Raw genomic sequence first — 14,246 nt, 5'->3', positions numbered from 1 at the left:
GGTCAAATTTGGAATGATGAGGTCCAAGAATCTGAACAAAACAAGTACAACCAAAGGTTTTAAGAGGAACAATAAACAACTCCTCGTCTGGGTATAGAAGGGTAAACGGAGGCTTCATATCAAGAACCCGTGAGGGAACCCGATTAATGAGATACATTGCCGTGAGGATAGCATCACCCTAGAAACGGATAGGCACATTGGAGGTAAACATAATGCTTCTAGCCACCTCCAAAATGTGCCTATTCTTACTCTCGGAAATCCCATTCTACTGTGGTGTATGAGGACAAGTGCTTTGGTGAATAACCCCATGATCGAGTAGATAAGAGGCCAGTGACTTGGTAAAGTATTCTATTGCATTATCAGATCTAAGGACTTTGATTTTGACCCCAAACTGGGTTAAAATCATCTGATGAAAGTTTTGGGTCAGAGCGGGAACCTCATCTCGAGAACGCATAAGGTAGACCCAAGAAAACCGGGTATAGTCATCAACAAACAATAGAAAATATCTGTACCCCCCATAGAAGGGATGTGATACGGGCCCCAAACATCGGTATGCACAATATCAAAAGAATTACTACTTATTTTATTACTCAAGGAATAAGATGTTCTACAATGTTTGACAAGCTCACAACTCTCACATCTCAAATTTGACATCTCAACAGACTCAAATAAAGTAGGAAACAGACTCTTCAAAGACCAAAAAGATAAATGACCTAACCGATTATGCCAGAGCATAACCGGACTCACAAACTGAGAAACAAAAGACTTCTTATCCATAGGCTCTTTCCAATGAGAACTCTCTCCAAGTAGATAGATCCCATTCGTCTCATGGCCAGTCCCAATCACCTTCCTCGTCTCCAAGTCCTAAAAAACACATCGATCAGGGAAAAAGGTTACTGAATAGTTCTGATGTTTTGTAATACTACTGTCTGAAAGTAAATTAGTGTCAAGTTTAGGAACATGCAAGATTGAGGATAAAGAGATAGTATCACACAACTTGATGTCACCCTTGCCAGAAATGGGAACAAGAGAGCCATTAGCAATGGTTTATCTCTACCAGAAGATAAGTGATAAGTAGTGAACAGTGATGGCAAGCTAGTCATATGGTTAGATGCACCCGAGTCTTTTACCCAACAATGTTCAGTGTTACCTGGAGCTGAAGCATGGTAAGCTGAGGCCCGAGTACCTGAATGAGCAAATGCTGATGTGGTAGGGGCTGATGGTGACTGAGATGACTGAGCTGAATTTCCAACCTCCTTTTCCAATTGTATTAAGGCAGCCCGAACAGCAGCTAAGGTGTCTAGGGGCGTGCCTTTCGTGCCCAATGAGGATGCAGAATCGGTATTCACAGCCATATGAGCATTACCCCTTTTATTCCTCAGTTTTGCTGGGACTAAATGAGGGTGCAACATCCAACATGTATCTTTCATATGCTTGGGTTTCTTGCAATGTTCACATACTAGATCCCGTTTATCTTCCTTCTTCATGTCCCTTTCTGTATCACCCCTAGACTTAGGTTTAACTACTGCCGGGGCTGGGGGGAAGGGCTAATGCTGCATCATAACCTTTCTCCTGGTCTCTTCACTATGCACCAGAGAGTAGGCTTGAGATAGGGTCACACTGTCTCTTGTCAGTATTTGCTGTCTCACAATGTCATAATCAGAATTCAGGTCAGCCAGAAATTCAAACACCCTATTGGTCTCGACTTGCTTTCTATGGGTCCGTGCATCTTTTGGACTTTCCCATTCAAGAGTCCCGAGATGGTCAATTTCATGCCACAAAGATTTCAAGGTAGAGAAATAAACAGAGACTGGTTTCTCTCATTGTTTGAGGTTATTCACCTCACACTTCAATTCATAGGCTCTAGCAACATTAAGGGGTTGGGAGTAGGTCTCTTTCATGACATCCCATATCTCCTTGGTTTTCTTTGCCCACAAGTAATTTCGGCTGATATGTGGCTGCATAGAGTTGCACAGCCATGTCATAACCAAGTAGTTCTCCTGAACCCACTTGGTATACATTGGGTCTTCCTTGGAAGGTTCTTTCACATCTCCCAATAGGTAGCTAACTTTTCCCCTTCCCCCAATAGCCATCATGGCCGATTGGGCCCATTCCAAGTAATTGGATCCATCAAATCTCACAGTTGTAATCTGAAACGTAGTCTTAGACATACTACCAGAATTGCTATTCCCAAAAACACCTTCTCCCTGATATTTGAACTTCATTCTTGGTTAAGAATCAGTAGTTAAGAACTATTAGGGTTACTGCAGTAGATCAGTTCAAATCTGATCTGAAACCAATCGGCAGTCAGAATATAAGCAGTCCAATAACAGTTTTCACCCCCAAAACAGGCTCGGAAGCCAAAACAGGTTTGGAAATCACTTAGAAAACAATCTGTAATGCCGAAACAGAATTAGGGTTTTAATCGTAGGGTTAGGAAAACCTTTGTGAGAACATAAACAGTGCTCATCCGCACCTTCCAAAAGAATTCACAGTCAAGTCTAGTCGTAGGGTTAATGACAAACCCTAAACAAAACTGATCGCCACTGAGAAAAATAGGAGAGTTCGGCCGCTCCTCCTAGATAGGTCCAACCTATCTTTACTAACAGCAATCTCAAGGGAAAAATAAAAACTTACCCAAAAAACTCTGATTGCTACCTTCAATCGTGGCCTGAACCCTAACCTTCTCTGGTTCTTCCTGATTACCAAAACACTCTCCAAGCCTCTACAAGTCTTCGGACAGTTGCTAAACTTTTCTGGTAACCTCCAAGAATCAGCCAACGAATAGTCCTTTGTAAGCTTCCAGCCCTAGACAGTTCTCATGTGGTCGGCTGGACTAGACTCACATGAGAAACCCTAGATAGGCTCTGATACCAAGTAGTCGATCAAGACTATAGTCAGTCTTGAATTCCAAAAGATTTCGGATTGAGAAAAATAGAAGAAAGAGGGAGAAGAAAGGAGAAGAAGCAGAAGTACACAAGGGTTTTGAAAGGAGGGACAGATCGAATGAATCTGCCGCCGCCACTCTCTCAATATTTATATGTTATGTTCACTAATTGTAGGAAAGGGCAGAATTGCCCTTAATGCTTACATGGCAAATAAAACAAATAAAAAACTGAAATAACAAGCTATCTAAGATAACTACCAACTAACACTGACATAACTAACAAGGGTTACATGTGCTGTCACATGAACACAGTGGGGACCACAGCTGTGGGGCCCGCATCAGTGTTCTCTACAAGTTGTAAGAAACTAGATGCTAGAGGTTTTCATTCTATAACTAGTTCCTTTTCTTGAGCTGAGAGTTCCACATCTTTCCAAGTTCTCATAATATCATTTAGTGAAAAATTTTGGAAAATTTCCAAACTTTTCACATAGTGTGCAACTTTTATTTTAATTATGTCAATAATTTCCATTCCAGTTCTGTTCTTTTCATTGAAAATTCTTCCTTTCCTTTCTTACCAAATAGTCTAAACCATAGCTGCCCTCATTGCTTTCCAAAGTAATCCTCCTCTTTTCTTTGGTTGTCTCAAGAAGTTTGGATCAAAGAGGCTTGCCACATCCTAAGGAGTCTACCTGCACCCAAAGATAGAATAAAGATGCTCCCAAATACAAAGCACAAAAGAACAGGATATAACAATATGGGAAATGGTTTCACCATTATCCTTGCAGAGAAGACACATGTGAGGGGAAATTCATTTATTGGCCTTCTTTTTTGTAGCACATCATAGGTGTTAATCTTTCTAAGAAAATCTTCCCAACAAAGGGCCTGAACTTTATGAGGAATGGGATTGCTCCAAATTTCTTTCACTAGGAAATTAACCCCAAGGTATTTGGTCGTATTAAAAAGTTGAAGATTGAAGCACAAGTGAAAGAACCGACAGGTGAAATTGACCAAACCCTAGTGTCCTCCATAGTGGTAAAAAATTGATTCAAGTCTAGTCAAAAGAAGAATGAGAAATTCACATTACATTTCCTTAAAACCTCTTTTAAATCCAAAGTCCCAACTTAAGCCCAAGGCAAAGAAAGCCACAAATTTTAGATGAGTTTAGATTTGTAGTTGGATAGTGCATAGAGCAAGGGAAATTGGATTTTTAAGGAACATTACCTAACCAGAGGTGACCCTTTTTCCCCATTCCTATTCATTTTGATTGTTGAGGTCCTTAGCAGGATGATTACCAAGGCTGATTTGGATAATTCAATAAGAGGATGGGGAGTGGGAAGGGAGGATGTTGTGGTTACACACCTGTAGTTTGCGGATGACATAATTTTGTTTCGTGATGGTGACAGCCTTATTTCCCTTAGAAACTTAAAGGCACTAATTAGATCTTTTGAGAACTTATCTAAAATAAGGGTTAATTGGGGAAAAGGTGCCTTTTGGGTGTAAATGTGCAAAAGGAAGAAATCTGTGAATTAGCTGAGGTGCTAGACTATGAAGTCAAAAATTGGCCCTTAAAGTACTTATAACTCACTTTATGTGGAAACCTAAGATCAGATAGTTTCTGGAAACCAGTGGAGAGATTTTCCAAGAAGCTGGAATTCTAGAAAAAGAATTATATATCAATTGGAGGAAGAAGAAGAATAACCTTGATCAAGGCCACTTTGGCAAATCTTCTAGTTTACTTTTTCTCCACTTTTCGCATCCCTGCTAAAATTGTTAGGCTGTTAGAAACGATTATGAGGGATTTCTTATGGGAACCATGGGATGGGAAAAAAGACCACTTGGTAAAATGGGAACAGGTGTAGGTCTAAAGAGAAGGGGGACTAGGGATAAGGAACTTAGCTCTTTTAGGAAAGTGGCTGTGGAGATCCCCCTTAGAAAGAGAGTGATTTTGGCACAGAGTTATTAAAACTTAAAAGCATACTTGGACAGTCAGACAATGGCTAGGATGCAAAGGTAGACTCCATTGCAACTTCAGCCTCTCCTTGAAAAACAATTTGTGAGGTATATCCTATTTTCCTTAACCTTATTTGATATGTTGTGGGGAATGGACTAAAAGGTCTAGATGAGTTTAGATTTGTAGTTTACATATGAATCCCTTTCCTCTCTTCTTCTTTTCTTCTATACACTTGTTTGCCACTAAAATTTGGTTGACAATTTGTGTATCCTCTACAAAGCTTGGAAAGGTGAGATCACTGTAGGTAATTCCTTCTTTAGTCTTTTACTAATATTTTATAAAGGCTTCCAACTAAGCTTATCGGCCTAAATCCTTTGGGGTTATAGCTTCCTTCTTCTTGGGCACTAAGGCAATGAAGGTAGCATTAGTTCCTAGAGAAATTTCCCCAATTTGGTGAAATTCATCAAACACTTAGTTGCTTTGCAAGGCTCTGGACTGAACATCTGTCACCTGAGTCCAATACAATTCCGGGAGACTATGTCTTCTCTCCTCTGAACTGGATAGAAAATCCCTTAAAATGATCCACAAAGACTTTTACTATTGCATTTTTAATTAATACTACTGTTAATATTTTCTTAATTTATTTGCATTTTTTTTAAATTTTGGACCTTGCTTCAAAAAGGTGTGTGGCTCACCTTGTGCCTTGTGCCTTGGGCACAAAATTCCCTTTGCACTTTTTTTGCAACTTGTGCTTTTAAAACACTGCTACAGAATAGAGAGAGAAGGGAGAGGAGCAATGGAGAAGAAATACTCGAAATCGTGGGAAGAAATCCAGTCCCCACTTTATTTTCTTTTAACCAATATAATGAAGAATAAAATTGCATTAGTATTTCCTTATGGACGGCCAACAGGAAGTAAACTAATAAAACAAATATGAACCAGCCCATGGGTTCAATAACAAAAGAATAAACAAACCCAACAATAAAAGAAATAAAAGCATAAGTAGGAAAATAAAAGGCATAATAACTGAAATGAAATGTTGGCCCATTATAATCTCAACACTCCCCGTCAGCCTGGGACTGGGAATAGATATCTATCATTCTCAACTTTCCAAGAGTATTCTGTAGCTTCAGTCTAGGTACACCTTTAGTGAACACTGCCAACTAATGATCAGTCTTTATTTAAGGAAGACAAACTTCTCTTAAAAGAATCTCTCATGAATAAAATGATGATCCATCTGAATGTTCTTGGTTTGATCATGTTGAGTAGGATTAAGAGGGATGTTACTGGCAACTTGGTTATCACAGTATAACACAAGGTGAACACTCCAGTCAATCCCTAACTCAAGTAATGATCATAGCTATAAAGATTATGAAAGTCCATGGGCCATCACCCTATTATTTATAGCATATGTGAATAAATATCTTATCATCACAAAAGCATATTTAAATAATCTATAGCATTACACACAAGAACATCATAATTAATTTAAATAGTGAGATTATCAGCAAGATAAATATCTTATCATCACTGTTAGAGCTAGCCGAATAAGTGTAGATTAGTCATTTTATTAAGTTATGTGCTTATGTGGCAGTTCTAATATAGACTTCCTGTCACATACTTAAGTGGGGGCAGTTTAGTCATTGTACAATTAATTAGAGACTAATCTACATTATGGTCAACTGATAGGGTTTGGCTATCAGGTTCAACTGTTCTTCTTCTTCTTCTTTCTCCCTTAATCTCTACTGGTTCGAACTGCTGAAACACAGCTGTTAAAACATGGTATCAAAGCCATAAACGAAGGAAAAGAAGGCTGCGACTTCAAGTTTTCCATCCTGCGACTTCAAGTTCTCTCTCCTTCTCCTTTTTTCTTCTTCTATGGGCTGTGAATCTGAGGTACACAATCTGATAACTGCGGCACCTGCTTATTTATTTTTTTTAGGACTGCCACAATCCCTATTACAAGTGTTAGGAAGGTGCGGCAGCCCTAGGATTTCAGTCTAATACTGCTGTGACATTCCTAGTCGTGTGGTGATGTTTGTGGTGTTTACCCTCTACTGAACAATTTCAAGAGGGTTTGTGTGTGGTTGCTTGAGTTGTTGTGTTGCTGTCATGGTGACGAATATTTCTAGGTTGTTAGTAGTGGTGTGAACAAAAAAATAAAAAATTGTGTGGTTGCTTGAGTTGTTGTGTTGCTGTAATGGTGACTAATATTTTTGGGTTGTCAGTAATGGTGTGAATAGAATTTTTTTTTCATGCTGAAAGAAGTGGCCGAATACCTCAACCTAGTAGTTTTCATCAATGTTTTAATCTGGATGGTAGCCGAATCTGGTTGAAGCATCCAATTCTTAACCTGAATGTTAGTTTACATCAAATTGTTGATTGTGACTAGTTGTGAGATTGTTATCAGTGTTTTGGAGACTGCTGTAGTGTTGCCTTGACAGTAGTATTTGGTTGGTGATTGAGAGTTCAGCATTAGAAATAGCAGTGGGGGACATGACATAATGGCAGCAATGAGAGATAGTTCTAGTGATCAGAAACTGAGTGTGATGATCCCCTCCGATTATTTGGGTGTGTAGATGACTTCAATTAAACATAATGGTGAGAATTATGTGCCATGGGCCAAGTCAGTGGAAGTTTTCCTCAAGGCAAAGAGGAAAGTGAAACACGTGAAGGAAGATAAACCATCAGCTGATTCTCCAGGGTTTGATGACTGGGAAGAGGAAGATGCCCAAATCATGACATGGTTATGGAACAATATGGAACCCAAAATAAGTCCAACTTTATGTTCTTAGATACATCTAAGGACATATGGGAACATGCCAAGAAGCTTTAAAATGGGCATGATAATACTACAAGGGTATATCAACTCTATTAGGAGTATTTCGATCTGCAGCAAGGGAATAAAACCCTAGAAGAGTACTATGCTAGTATGAAGAACCTAAAAAATGAACTCAATGTCTATCATCCCCTCATTCCAGATGTTAAGGTTCAGCAACAACAAAGGGAGCAACTGGATGTCACTAGGTTCTTAGTGGGGTTGAAATCAGAGTATGAACCAGTTACGGCCCAAATATTGGGAGGCTCTACTCTTCCTACCCTTGAGGAAGTTTTCGCACGGCTTCACAAGATTTCTTTGAGATTTACAGAGAGTCCCACACCATTTGACAGATCAACATTTGTGATAGCCAGAGGAGGCGGACGTGGTACTAGAGGGGGAGGACATACTTCCCGAGGAGGTTGTAGTGGTTTCATATTTGGTTGTGGTGGTGGTCGTGACTCAGGGGGAGGTTGTGTTAAAGGAAAAAGTAACTTTACTAGGAAGTGTACCCACTGTGGCAGTGACGGATGTTCAGTGTATTTTTGTTATGATCTCCATGGTCCACCTTCTACATGGGCTAATCATGCAGTAGCTGGTGGGGTTGATGTTAGTGAAAACCAACAGACAAATCTAACACCTTCCACATCTACATCTATTTCTGGGAAGGAGATGATGAGTGTACCGCACAATGAGTATGAGAGGTTCCTCCAGACTACTTCACAACATACTACAACCACCCTTGCACACTCAGGTATAGCTTGTTTGGCATCCAAACCCTCTCCTTGGATTATTGACTCTAGAGCCTCTGATCACATGACCAGGACTCCAGGTGTGTTCTCTTCCCTGTCTGAAACTTCCACATCTCAAACTGTTACCCTTGCCAACAGTTCCTCTTCTCCCATCTGTGGTTTTGGTAATGTTGACACGGTTTCTCTTTCTTTATCATATGTTCTATATGGGCCTAAATTTACATTCAATCTTATGTCAGTCAGTAAATTAACCAAGACCCTTAATTGCTCTATTACATTTTTCCCTTCCTTTTGTGTGTTTTAAGATCTCAAAACGGGGAAGAAGATTGGTGGGAAGCATGAAGCCGATGGATTGTATTACCTTGACGGTGGTGGATCGTCAGTTGCAATTCAGACTTCACTCGCTCCTCTACAATGGCATTGTCAGATAGGACATCCATCTCTCAAGGCACTCAAGATACTGGTTCTATTTTTGAGTCATTTGTCGTCTTTATAGTGTGAGACGTGTTAGTATGGGAAACACCATCGGGTTCCCTTCAATCCTAGAGTTGATAGTCGTATGTTGAGTCTTTTTGCTTTAGTTCATTTAGATGTTTGGGGTCCGATTAAAATAGTCTTATAATGGTTATAAGTATTTCGTCACTTTTATTGATGATTGTTCAAGGATGACATGGACTTATTTAATGAAAGAAAGGAGTAAATTATTTTCCAATTTTCAAAAATTTCATGCTGAAATATGTACACAATTTGGTGTTCCAATTAAAGTTCTTTGTTCAGATAACGGTCGTGAATACTTTCTTACTTCCTTTAAACAATATTTAGAACAATATGGCATCATTCATCAAACTTCATGTGCATCCACTCCTGAACAAAATGGGGTGGCTGAACGAAAGAACTGTCATCTCCTTGAAATTGCTCGGTCTATTCTTCATCATATGAGTATTCCTAAACGATTTTGGAGTGATGTTGTGCTTACTGCTTGTTTCCTTATTAATTGGATGCCCTCCTTCATCCTTCATGGTTAGTCTCCTTTTTCTATTTTGTTCCCCACCTTGTCTTCCTTTTCAGTAACACCTCGGGTCTTTGGTTGTGTGTGCTTTGTTCACAATCTGAGTCCTGGGATAGACAAGCTGGATGTATGTTCTATTAAGCGTGTCTTTCTTGGATACTCTCGGACCCAGAAAGGGTGTAAGTGTTACAATCCCATTACTCGAAAGTTCTATGTCTGTCCTGATGTCACCTTTTTTGAGTTTGTCCCATTCTTTTCGAGACCTGAAGTATCGGTATCTCCACCTTTACTTCCTCTTCCTCTTCCTCTTCCAGTCCGTGATCCCGTTCCGGTTGTTCCAGTTGGGGCTGACCCTTCACCTCCTCCAGTGCAGATTCCTACTAAACGACCATCGATCCGGCACGTGTATACTCATTGACAGGCATTGGCTCCTCCTCCAACTTCTACCTTGTCTGTGGATCTTGTTGTTGCTCCTGCCCCAGAACCTTCAGGACTTGATCTTTCCATTGCTTTATGGAAAGGTAAACGTAGTTGTACCCTCCATCCCATTTCCATTTTTGTTTCAGTCTCTCGCCTTTTCGCTTCACATCGCTAGTTTGTTTCATTGTTGTCATCTATTTCTATACCTAAGAATGTCCAGGAGGCTCTTACCTCACCTGGGTGGCGTCAAGCAATGGAGGAGGAACTCTCTACTCTTCAACATACTCAAACGTGGGACCTCACTACTCTTCCTCCCCATAAGCATGTTGTGGGTTGTAAATTGGTGTATACTATTAAATATTTTCCAGATGGTAGTGTGAAGCGTTTGAAGGCCAAACTTGTTGCTAAAGGTTATTCATAGTTGTATGGGGTGGACTATATGGAGATCTTCTCTCCAGTGGCTAAGATTGGCTCCGTCCGTATCTTAATTTCCCTGGCAGTTATGTATGATTGGCCCTTGTTTCAACTTGACGTTAAAAATACTTTCCTTCATGGTGACCTTATAGAGGAGGTATGTATGGAACAACAACCTGTGTTTGTTGCTTAGGGGGAGGATGGTAAGGTGTGCAGACTGAAAGAGGTAATTTATGGGTTGAAACAATCGCTTCGTGCTTGGTTTGGGAAGTTTAGTGAAATGGTGAAGAATTTTTGAATGAAACAATGTCAGGTTGACCACTCAGTGTTCAGCTATGATTCAAAAGCTGAAAAGATTTTATTAGTGGTCTATGTGGATGATATTGTCATAACTGGCAGTGACAAATTGGGGATTGATAAACTAAAGGTCTTTCTACAAAACCATTTTCAAAAAAAAGACCTTGGGAAGTTGAAGTATTTCTTGGGTATAGAAGTTGTCAGATCAAAACAAGGTGTAAACCTATGCCAAAGAAAATATATTCTTAATTTGCTGGATGAAACGGGACTGTTAGGTGCAAAATTGGCTTAAACTCCCATGGAACCAAATTCTAAGTTGAGCAATGATACAGGGAAAATATTTGATGATCCTGAAAGATATAGACGGTTAGTGGGGAAGCTAAACTATTTGACTATCACAAGACCAAACATCTCCTTTGCAGTCAGTGTGGTGAGCCAATTTATGCAGAACCCTTGGATACCTCACTGGGATGCAGTTCTTAGAATTGTAAGGTACCTAAAGGGAGCTCCGGGCCGTGGGTTATTGTACAAACCTAGAGGAAGACTTGAGGTAATTGGGTATACAGAGCCATGGCACACACTACATGTGAATTAGTATGGCTGAGGAATCTCCTACAAGAAATCGGACTCTCCATGGGCAGACCTATGAAATTGTACTGTGACAATCAAGCTGCACTTCACATCTCATCTAACCCTGTTTTTCATGAGAGAACAAAGCACATAGAGATTGATTTCCACTTTGTGAGGGAGGAAGTCCTTACTGGAGAGATAAGCATAGAACATGTGGGCTCAAGTGATCAATGGGCAGATTTGTTTACAAAAGGCCTAAGCTTAGGGAGAGTGAATTATATATGTAACAAGCTGGGATTATATGACATATATTCTCCAATTTGAGGGGGAGTGTTAGACCTAGCCGAATAAGGGTAGATTAGTCATTTTATTCAGTTAAGTTATGTGCTTATGTGGCAGTTCTAATATAGACTTCCTGTCCCATACTTAAGTGGGGGCAGTTTAGTCATTGTACAATTAATTAGAGACTAATCTACATTATGTTCGACTGATAGGGTTTGGCTATCAGGTTCAACTGTTCTTCTTCTTCTTCTTCTTCTTCTTCTTCCCTATTCTCTACTGATTCAAACTGTTGAAACACAACTGTTAAAACAATCACAAAACCTTCTTAATTATATATTGATTGAGAAATCAATCTGAGCAATACATGAAAGACCTCACCAAGTAGTTCTTCATAGAACACTCAAGATCCCTTGATTTTTCTCTTATCTCCTTTTTGCTCTAAGATCCCTTGATTGTTTTTTGTTCTTTTTTGATTTTTTGAAATATAAAACTATAGATTAACATACATAGAGATGAGCCAATATGGTCTTACATGTCCAACTTCCCTCTTATTCCCATTGGTTCAGTTTCCTATTCAAATAAGGAATTTATGTCTCTCTTCAAAGTTCCATGCATTTTTCTCTCCCACTGTCCCACATTCTAAGTTTCCTTTGCTAAAGTTTTTTTTTTTTAATCAAATAGAGCCAGAGTAGATTAATAGAAAGCCTGGAATCAGAGTTTTTATGTGATTTCTTTAGCAAATAGGTCCTTTGATGGTGTAATGGCACTGCTTGTCACATTTAAGATTAAACTTTATACTTATCTTCCTGTTAAATTGGAAGTAAAATAGATATTTGTTTCTAATAGTATTTTTATATGATATTTACTCAGGCTGATTGAAGAATGTTGGAACCAAGAACCTATGGTAAGACCAACATTTTCTGAGATTATTGTTCGTCTGGACAAAATAATTGCACATGGCTCCAAACAAGGATGGTGGAAAGACACTTTTAAGCTTCCATGGTATGCCTATATCAAATAACTACCAAAGGCACTTTTCTCAAGTTTTTGTTACACACGCACACACACAAGATTCTGAATATAGAACATCTTGAAGGATAGTCTATGCCATTTAGCATCCATTTATTTGTTAAACAAGGGTTTCATTTGTGGTTTTTTCCTAAGATTTTCCAGTCAAAATTTTCAAAGGGGTGCCCATTATTGACTACTAGAAGTTATCAATAATTGGAATTATCCACATACTAATTTCTTAGCAAGCATGAGTGAGAATAGGAAGCCCAAATAGAGTTACAAGATCCATTTTCATTATACATATATCTTTATGTAGGGAAGTGCACTATTACATGAATTGGGCCAATTGCAAGCCTAAACCTAATAACGTACTGGAAGGTTCACATCATCTATTCCATTATCTTGATTTGTTAATGATTTAATCCAAGCTATGAGCCTGTGACAACACTTGATATGTATTACAGGACACATTAAGTAGAGGCCAGATAAAGGCAAATAGATGGTATTAGGATTATTGATCTGTGAAATTGAGATGCAGGAAGGGAGCAGTAACTTGAGTTCAACAAATATTTCGTTTCTGTAAATGAAACAGAACTATAATATCATGTGAAGAGTGGTTAGTGATCTTCCTTTTAAAATGGATGTGGACTGAACCATGTGAGCACAGCTGAAGGATACAATAGTCATTTTCTAGATGGCTTGAAACTTGTTTACAATAAACATTGAAACACTCCTGTTTTTTTAATTTTTTATTTTCTGTCTAAGGTATTTATAACGACAGTTTCACTAATTGTAAGAAGCTTAATATTAGCTGGAACTGGTCACTATATCAAGGCATTAGGAATGCGTTATAGAATTTGAAGTTGAATCCCAAATTTATACTCAACTCCACTCAGTTCCATTTCCCTAGTTGACTTGCAACAGATTTAAAAGAAAATAGGCTTCTCCTATAGACCTCATATAGACACCCACCATAACTGAAAATTTGCTCACCTTTTCTACATTTTCTTATGCTGATCTGAATGTTTAGATTTTCTTCTAGGATAACCTTATGCAGCTTGGATGTTATTTTGCTTTGTCCTGTGAGAAAAAAAATATCCCACTTATCTTACACTATTCAAAGACTCACACAATGCTTATCTGCCTCTTTTTTGTGTCGAGTGTGTTATTGTTGCAAGATCATTTAGCATTGTAAATTCCAAGATCGCCCCATGGTTATGGGTCACCGATAACCATGTTTTCTTTTATTTATTTGTTTTTTTATCCTCTTTCCATATAAGCTTCATAGCTGCTTTGTGAAACGTTCTACCTGTTTGCCTGCAGGAAATGAGATGAGTAGTGGTAAGCTCTTTTAAAAGTAGACAAATGAAATTGATGAGGAGCATGCTGTTGTACTACTATTATCATCACAAAATAAGAAAAGTTTTTGGAACAAATAGCAGGGCTTAACTAAAATCCTTGTTAGCCTTGTATCTTATTAAGGATTGGAACTGTTCTTATAAATAATGTTAGTGAAGTAACCTGTGTTTGTAATTTTGTAATAAATTATTTCCCTAATTGCCAGTTTCATTTTGACTGCTGCAATGTATCAGAACTGCAGATTTTGCTTCATCCTTGAGACCTTTGTCTTCTCTTTGTAAACAAATATAGTGGACCTTAGATAGACCTATAGAGTCCCTTCTCTATATCTATAACTTATATTGCAATTACATCTTATCTGTCTTGGTATATCTTTCCTTCTTAAACATACCAAATTAACAGAATTTTTATCCATGGGATTGCTTGGTAACGGAATTTGGCCAGGGAACTCAGTCATGGGGCGTTGTCTAGAATCA

At 38.7% G+C, this 14,246-nt stretch overlaps 1 protein-coding gene across 3 annotated transcripts in view; it reads left to right on the top strand.

The window, feature by feature from the left end:
• LOC104586836 (integrin-linked protein kinase 1-like) overlaps positions 1-14,022 on the top strand; it is a 42,623-nt gene extending 28,601 nt beyond the window's left edge. Inside the window, exons 11-12 of one of the 3 annotated variants that reach the window (XM_088894744.1) lie at positions 12,271-12,402; positions 13,735-14,022. In XM_088894744.1, the coding sequence (XP_088750870.1) occupies positions 12,271-12,402; positions 13,735-13,741 (139 nt within the window). In that variant the 3' untranslated portion in view covers positions 13,742-14,022. Of the gene's footprint in view, positions 1-12,270; positions 13,677-13,734 lie in introns of those variants that run through there. The other 2 variants (XR_016080418.1, XM_010244202.2) reach the window with 2 other exon arrangements.
• Positions 14,023-14,246: the final 224 nt, after the last annotated feature.

Source organism: Nelumbo nucifera, chromosome 1, assembly GCF_055504915.1.
Source record: "Nelumbo nucifera cultivar China Antique chromosome 1, China Antique-T2T, whole genome shotgun sequence".
Classification (NCBI taxonomy): domain Eukaryota; kingdom Viridiplantae; phylum Streptophyta; class Magnoliopsida; order Proteales; family Nelumbonaceae; genus Nelumbo; species Nelumbo nucifera.
Note: the sequence above shows the minus strand (reverse complement) of the source record. Positions and strands in the feature narration are given on the sequence as shown.